We start from the raw sequence: 8,771 nt of genomic DNA on the forward strand, positions 1-8,771 counted from the left end.
ACATTCTGGGATATGTAATCTGTAATCTGTAGGAGAATACATTTTAAAAGTCACCTTCTCAACATTGCAATTAAAGCAGCACTAGTTGTTCTAGTTGCCATTTTGGAGATGTTATTCCTTTGTCTTGATGTTCCACAATATGTTATGAAATGTGATGCAGGTAGATGTGCGTACGCTGCAGGCACAGGGCTGGTCTGGTCCTTTTACCTCTGTATTTCTGTTCTCATCATTCCTCACACTGTACATTCTCACTCAAGCATCAAAACTATGAATGAACACATGGGGAATGTAGCAAACAAACTGAGATTTCAAAAATAGCCATATCGTATAAATACACTAGTATATGTATTGAATTTTTTATTTGTCTTTATTTATTTATTTCATCATTTCATTTGTCATAACAATACATTAACGTCCTAACATCAAACATACAAGAAATGAATGAAAAAGTGCAGATAAATGTCCATATTTGTTATTATAATTTGTCTGTGTATTGATTTATTCACTTTTTACCTCCGCCAAGGAGGTTATGTTTTTGCCGGCGTTTGTCTGTTTGTTTGTTTGTTTGTTTGTTTGTTTGTTTGTCTGTTAGCAACATAACTCAAAAAGTTATGGACCGATTTTGATGAAATTTTCAGGATTTGTTGGAAATGTGAAAAGGAAGAACTGATTTCATTTTGGGGGTGATCCGGAAGAAATCCTGGATTCTGGATCACTTTGAAATTTTTGTTAACATTGTGGTAAATGGGGCCAAAAATGTTGTTTCTCAATATCTCGGTTAATTATTGACCAAACCCCATGAAATTTGACTCAGGGATGGACAATGGGATCCTCTTTCATATTCCAAAGGCTGATCCGGATCTGATCCAGAAGACTGATTTTATCGCAATTTATATAAAAAATGGGGGTAGTCCTTGGCGGAGGTCTGCGCTCTGAGTGCTTTTCGTGTGTCCAAACGTTTGACTGGTCGTGTACACTGAATGTAGACTCATGTAGACTGATGTATAGTGACAGTAGATGGATGTGGAGACTCATACAGACTGATGTGGGCTGGTGCAGAGGTGTGAGCTCTGACAGCACACACACACATTCCATCTGTACACATACAGTAAAAACACAGGACACACACTCATTTATCACAGTCATATGGCTCCATTTTCCTCACGCAAACCTCTGCACATAAACACACAACTCACATATACACACTGACCATGGACATTCAACCTTACACAACGTGTCTTCTGCTTCTTGGTAGTATATGGTGTGAAGATCAGTACTTTACATTTTGTTGATTGCAAACTGCAATATTGATCTAAAACGACATAAAGGTCCTATATTATGTAAACAGACTCTTTAAGTCTCTGTGCAGATCCTGAACAGAAGTACACACCCCCTTTTTTGACTCACTCTGGAGCCACACGTTCGCACGTACTTGCTCTGATCTTCGTGTGTTACATTCTCTGTATTGGCCATTGTTGGTAAAATAATTCGAAAATGAATCGCGGCTGCATCTGGACAACAATCTGTTACTGCGCTGGAGTCGTACAGCGCGTCATTACAGGCAAAGGAGACGTGTTTCTCCCATGATGCATTTCGAATAGTTCGTTTGGACCTGCTGTCTATGGTTTGGACCCGGGTTCGCGTTCACACCAGAGGAACCGCACCAAAGTTGGTCATTTGGTGCGGATTTAAGCGAACCGAGACCACCTCTTTTTTGCGGTCTCGGTCCGCTTGAGTTGGTCTGGGTCAGAGTCCGATTGACGCTTTCACACCAACGCAAACGAACCGAACTAACCACTTTTGGTTCGAATGGACCGTTTGGTGCGCACCAAATACTGTCGGTTTGAAAGCACCTAATACAGGTCAAGGCTCACTGATGAGCATCTTCAATCTATCCTGAGGACCTCATATGCTTCCTCCTGCAAACCAAATATCTCTCACCTGTGCAAGATGAAGCGTAGCCAGGTTTCAACCAGCAAGGAGTAGGCAAAAGAAGAAGAGTAGACGTATTAGTTTAAACTTACGTTCTGAATACATTTTCATGTTCTGAACTGTTATTAAAGATTATGAAAGTGTGTTGCGTGTTGTTCTTTCTCTCTCTTTTTTTCCTGTGCAACCGCTATTTATCGAATACTCAATGTGGCCCAGCCTCACTCAGACTTTATCTAATGTGGCCACTAGGTAATTTGAGTTTGAGAACCCTGCTTTAGACGCACAACATTCAGTCAACAGGTGTGATCAGTCAAGGAAACTGAAATCTAGAACAACATCCCAGCTACAATAAGAGACGCCACCACATTCAGTTCATTTAAAACTAATCTGAAACTAAGCTTAAGAAACACCAGATCTGTAACCACTAATGTTCTGCTCCTGTGTAAATGTCAGTGTATGTCATGCTTGTGTGTTTGTCTATTGTGACGTGTTTTATGTTCTTATGTTAGTTCCAACATGTTTTCCTGCAGCCTACACTCAGACCAAAAAAAAAGTGGAGCAATTTGTCATTACTAGAAACCCTTAAGGTGTACAAAAATCATAGTAGACACTTCACCCACACTGCCTAGTATGAAAGTGGTGTGTGCATGAGTGATGGTGGTGGTCAGAGGGGCCAATGGCGCAGAGTGGCAGCCTCACTTCTGTCAGTTTGCCCCAGGGCAGCTGTGGCTACATTAGTAGTTTACCACCACTGAGTGTCAAGTGAATGAATAATGATCTGTAAAGCGTCTTTGGGTATCTTGAAAGGTGCTGTATAAATGCAATGATTAATGAATGAATAGTTCCTAGTTAAATTTGAATCACATTATTACATCCTTTTTATTTGAGAGAATTCTGGGTGTCATCTTCTCCTAAAGGTGTAAATTTTACAGAACCATCTCTGTTTATGGATCCATTTACAGTAAACATGTGATTTGGCACACACACATTTCATCACAGCCCTTTATTCTTCCAGAAAATATTTAAAATTAATTGAAAATATATTCATATATATTGGTGGTCACAATTGTGGCCAGTGGGTTGAAATGGTTTAAGTAAAAGTTAAGTATCTACTTTACAATATCCTTAGCTAAAGTAAAGATACTTATATTTGTATTTAAGTACACTTAAGTACAGTCCACCACTGACAACAGGTCCCATTCAAATCTGATCATGTGTGGTTTGCACTCTAGAACAACACCTCCTACTAAACACTGTACAAAAGAAGAATATTGGAGCCATATTCACCTTATTCCAGAAGTAACCTCCCAGAGAATCAGTGTTGACTTGTTGGTCACATGAGCATTGAACATTTTGCACAAATGTGTAAAAAAAAACAACACTATTTTTATGTATTTTATATAGCTGTAATGTTCAGCAGTTGCCCTGGTGACACATCTGATTTGAAAACTCAAGAAAAAATACAAAAACAGCACATTTCCAGGAACCTGTGATAAATCGGACAGTTCATGGTCTTGTTTAGTAAGTAAGTAAGTAAGTCTTTATTTATATAGCGCTTTTCACAGACATTTTCTGTCCCCAAAGACGCTTTACAGAGCATTATTCAGCATTATTCATTCACTCTATACCTGGTGATGGTAAGCTACTATTGTAACCACAGCTGCCCTGGGGCAGACTGACAGAAGCGCGGCTGCAATGCCACTCTGCGCCATCGGTGCCTCCGACCACCACCATCACTCACACACACACCACTTTCATACTAGGCAATGTGTCTTGCCTAAGGACACACAATGATTGGATTGATTGGATTTAACTGACCTTGACTACCAACTGTTCATGGAGACATATGTTTATATTTAGGAGTTGGATTTACAAAAACAAAAAGTTAGAGTGACTAAATGAACAACTGTTGGCTAATGCTAGCCATCTTGTGACTGTAATGTTATTTTTTTTGGTCAGACTGTGTTAAAATAAAACTCAGATTAAAGTCCAACTCACACAGAACATGCCTACAGTTAGAATCACACCTTCATTGCATTTTGATGACATCAACTGCTGCATCAATACGAGCATTCAAGAACACTTTTGTAGTACCATAGTTATGTTCTGAAGTCTGCTCTCTCTGTTTATGACTTCTTTAGCGCTTGAGCCACATTTTCAGAGTTAGTGGGTCGGCTGCTCTGAGGTCATGGGAGCTAAAAGTAAATCGCCCTTTGATTTTTAAGTGTCATTTTGCACTAAAATCACAGAGTTTTGCAGCTGGACTCACACTCACAGAATGTCCCACCACCGCGTTTATGGGCCCTGCTTTGGTATTTAGGACAGGGCTCATATTTAGGTCAGTTTGTTATGTTTTCTGTTTTAATATTTTGAAATATATTTATGAAATAGAACTAGAGTATGTGACATTTAAAGTAGACCTATTGTGCTTGTATGTGCTGTATACTTCTCTGTTAGAAAACTGTGGTGCCCAATGGGAGCTGACATCATCCTAAATGTCATCACAACAAAGCTGCACATCACACTAGTAAGTTGCAGATTTATTTTTTATTTTTTCATTTGTACTAAAATTACTACACAACACTACCAAAATTGTAGAATGAAGTATGATGACTGGCAATATGGTATCTTGAAAATAAGTGACTGAAGAATGCTTAGACATGCAAGAATTACTCCAAATACAACTTCAGGAGAGCAAAAGGTGAGAAACAATGTCAATACTTTTAACTGTGCTTTGACAGACTTACCTACTGAAAAATGACATTTGCAAAACAGCCCACACAGAATCCCAAACAGGGTTGCAGTTTTACTAAACACAATTGTATCTCAGCAAAATGCTGTTTTACATTCAAAACTATTCAGTCATCTCCAAAAAGCAAGTTTGGCCATCCAAGCTGTCAGTGTTCTCTTTCACTTATTTGACTGAGCAGCTCAGAGCCTCAGTTCTGCTCTCAGGGACCACAGAGAATCATTGATTTGGTGTGGGCTGTAAATGGGTCTATGCACATATGAACTTGGGAATGTAAGAGACTTCCAGGCTCTAAGGAGCCTCTTTGCACAGCCTACACTGTGGCTCTTATCTGGTGTATTAGATCTGGGTCTCTATTGCTCGGGTGCCCAGGGCCTGCTCTGAGCAGCCAGGGTGAGCCTCTGTGTGTCCTTCAGACCTCTCAAGCTACTGGTAGGATTTCTTATACATATACAGTCATGGACAAAATAGTTGGTACCCCTCTGGCAATGAAAGAAAAATCGACAATCATCACTGAAATAACTTGAAACTGATAAAAGCAATAATAAATAAAAATGTACTAAAAATTGCCCAGTGAAAATTAAACATTGTTTTTCAGCTGTGGTTCATTAGAATCATTAGAAAAAACTAAATAATGAAAGTGGCCTGGACAAAAATGATGGTACCTTAACTTTATATTTTGTTGCACAAACTTTTGAGGCAAACTCTGCAAACACATGATTTCTGTAACTGTCAGTGAGACTTCTGCTCTGGTCAACTGGTATTTTGACTCATTTCTTGTGAGCAAACTGCTCTAGTTGTCTCAGGTTTGAAGGGTTCCTTCTCCAGACGCATGTTTCAGCTGCTTCCACAGATGTTCAGTAGGATTGAGATCTGGGCTCACAGAAGAACACTCCAGAACAGTCCAATGTTTTGTTCTTAGCCATTCTTGTGTGTTTTTATTTGTGTGTTTTGGGTCATTATCCTGTTGGAAATCTGATGACCTACAACTGAGACCAAGCTTTCTGACACTATGTGACACATTTTGGTCCAAAACACCTTGATAGTTTTGAGATTTTGTTGTATTTTGCACAGATTTAAGACGCCCTGTGCCAGATGCAGCAAAACAGCCCCAGAACAAAACCAAGCCTCCTCCTTGTTTCATAGTAAGGACAGTGTTCTTTTCTTGGTCTGCTTCATTTTTGCATCTGTGAACATAGCACTATTAAACCACGCCCATTAGACGCACGGAGCTCTGATTGGCTTGAGCTCCCCCGTGACGTCACTGCACTTCCGTGTTCACTGTGTCTCCGTGACGGGGCGCACACTTTTGCTCCTAAACTGCACTTTAGTGTGATCCGAGCGCATGGAGGAGCCGGATCTGAGCGACACTCTGCGGGAGGCGCACTCACACTTCCACCAACACGACTTTAAACAGGCGGAGCAGCTCTACTCTCACTTTATCAGCCGCTGTTTACTGAGCAGGTAGCTAGCCTGGCAATGCTAACAGCTGAAGGCGCAGTGTTGATGTGGATTTGTGTTTTGTGGCTTTACAGAACTGTGGCCTGTTCAACATCACTTTATCACAGACTTTGTGTAAATCCAATACACGTTCTGAGCTCCATAGACATAAACAGCTGAAAGAGGCACGTGTTGACGGAGCTGTGTGTATTTGTCACTGTTTAACTCGTCACAATAATCACTTCACTGGCTCATGAGACAGGACGTGATGGAACAATAATTCATTTGGGGTCTATTTATCGCAAGTACATTATCTTTGCACTAGTGGTATTGATAAGATTTGATGTGCAGAAAGTTGAATGAATAACTTGTATGATTCGTTACAGATTCTTACTTAAATAGTTTTATTCTGCTTTTTAACTATTACAGCTCATCATCTCGAGGTCTAAAACATCATGAAACCGCATTGCTCAAAGCCCTGCAGCAGGATACAATTAGCCCGGATACTACTGAATAAGGCTGCTATTTATTTATTTATTTATTTATTTATTTTTAATTCAGATATACTATGGTTTTAAAAAATAACATTGCTAGGGACTTAAGTATGTTATACATTCATGCAATAAATCAAAAGTAAAAAAAAAAAAAAAACATAGAAAAATCTCAACCCTAAAATGTTTTTATTTCAAATTCTGTTAGTGATAGGATAAAGGATAAAGGATTTTTGGTGTCTGTTCATTTTAAAGACTCTCTTTTTTATATTTATTTTTATGACAGAAGCCAATGTAAGAAATGACTCTACAAACTAATCCCAGAGAGAAATGACCGAGGCTCAGATTAGTTTCAAATGGTTCAGACGGAGAGTGGGAGTGTGTTTACATTTTGAAATGAAACTAAATCTAAATAAAACATTGCATTACGATAAAACACTTGAATAACTAAAGATGCCAAATATGTTTTTGTGGCCAAAGCTATCACTTTTCTTGACTTTTCTGCTTCTGTGGTGATTCTACATTTGGCTTAGCATTAATCAGTTTAAAAAATACAAAAAAAATTGAAATAAGCTCTGGTTCCAGGCATTCATGTTAAAGGTTCCATATTACACAACATTGACTCTTGTCAATGTCTTAAAGTCATGTTATAATGTCATCTCCTCAATTATAACATAGATCAGAAAACAGTGTAATATAGGCTGTTTATGGAGCCGTTCCATAAAGTCAACTTATTCACGAACATCACATCACTAGTGTTTGGATTTTAAAGGCTTTAGTATTTGTGCAAAATATCAGTTTAAATACATGGACAAAAGGGACTGAACATTTACAGCAAAGGATATGATACAAAGCGTACATTTTTCTTGCAGCAGTATCTTGATAAACACCAAAAAGTACATGTTTTGCCACCAGGTTGGAATTCCATTGGGCCCATAAATGTAGTTATGACATCATCACTCTAATCTCATGCGTTTTCAGGAGTTGTGACACGAGTGATTTGGCCACTGCCTACAACAACCGCGGGCAGATCCGGTACCTGCGTGTGAACTTCACTGAAGCTGTGGAGGATTACACCTGCGCCATACAGGCTCAGGGAGAGTTTGAGATCCCATACTACAACCGGGGACTCATCCACTACAGGCTGGGTAAGGACCAGCCCAGCGCTGGCATTACATCACCACCATGCACTGAATTAACATTAACAGTCTGTACTTTAAACTGTGTTTTTTTATTCTCCTGTGCTTCCAAGGTTTAAAAAAAAAAAAGCAAGACAAAGCAAATTTAGGTATAAAATTTGACCAAAAACAAATTCATTTTTCTTTGACTTTCTTTTGATGAAATCAAGTTCCTTTTTAAAAACTGTAAGAGCCCAGGTGAATGAATTCACTTTTCTTTTAATTAAATACAATAAAGTCAATCTTCCCCCGCAATTGGGATATTGTACATTTATCAATCTATTTACCTCCTCTAGACTCGACCATATTCCTGATCATCTTTGTGATTTTACAGGTTTTTATGACGATGCCAAGAAGGACTTTGAGGAGACTCTGAGACTGAACCCGGACTTTGAAGAGGCCAAAGTGAGTCTCCATCAGACACTGTTGGACCAGAAGCACAAGGAGACCCGGGGGTACTGAGAGCGGATCAGAGGAGGACTGAACTGGACAGAGGAGTGCAGTCCACATACTCTGATCACATTTATTTGTACATTATTTGTATAGGTTTGAAAGAACTATTGAAAAGAAAATAAGAAACCTTAAATGAACCCTCTTAAATTATGGTTCTCCACAAATAATAATGAAAGATACATTAAATGAATAAATGAAGTATGCATTCACTAGATACTTGATTACACATGAATAAGTGACAGCCTCACACGCACAGACACAAAGGTCATTACGTGATAAAACAATAGAGAATGGACCACTTTGGCCACATTCACTCGAAGGGAATAATGTTCACATCTTACGACGTCTTCATGAACAATGTCCTTTTGCCAGACTCATCCTCTGATGTGAACACTCAGCTCCTCTTGTGCATCCAGTGAGCAGGTAGTGCACCCATATTATTCCCCTTAGAAACAACATTACAATTTGCAAGCGGAATAAAAGTTCCATTAAATAAAAATGAAATGAATAAACATGAAACACATTTGA

General features: G+C 38.9%; 1 protein-coding gene across 1 annotated transcript; it reads left to right on the forward strand.

Annotated features, from left to right (window-relative positions):
* Window positions 1-5,957: 5,957 nt before the first annotated feature.
* On the forward strand, window positions 5,958-8,771 carry ttc32 (tetratricopeptide repeat domain 32). Its single transcript, XM_020939965.2, has 3 exons — window positions 5,958-6,145; window positions 7,594-7,760; window positions 8,125-8,771. Exons 1-3 carry the CDS (start codon window positions 6,027-6,029, stop codon window positions 8,250-8,252), a joined length of 414 nt encoding a protein of 137 aa, XP_020795624.1. The 5' UTR covers window positions 5,958-6,026; the 3' UTR covers window positions 8,253-8,771.

Source organism: Boleophthalmus pectinirostris, unplaced genomic scaffold (assembly GCF_026225935.1).
Source record: "Boleophthalmus pectinirostris isolate CB_2022bp ecotype Guang Dong unplaced genomic scaffold, ASM2622593v1 HiC_scaffold_13, whole genome shotgun sequence".
Taxonomy (NCBI): Eukaryota; Metazoa; Chordata; class Actinopteri; order Gobiiformes; family Gobiidae; genus Boleophthalmus; species Boleophthalmus pectinirostris.

Excerpts from the sequence above, each read along its gene's own strand:
- ttc32 (XM_020939965.2), top strand. The coding sequence starts at position 6,027 with ATGGAGGAGCCGGATCTGAGCGACACTCTGCGGGAGGCGCACTCACAC. Across the intron at positions 6,146-7,593 it reads AGCCGCTGTTTACTGAGCAG|GAGTTGTGACACGAGTGATT; the intron begins GTAGCTAGCCTG and ends ATGCGTTTTCAG. Across the intron at positions 7,761-8,124 it reads ACTCATCCACTACAGGCTGG|GTTTTTATGACGATGCCAAG; the intron begins GTAAGGACCAGC and ends GTGATTTTACAG.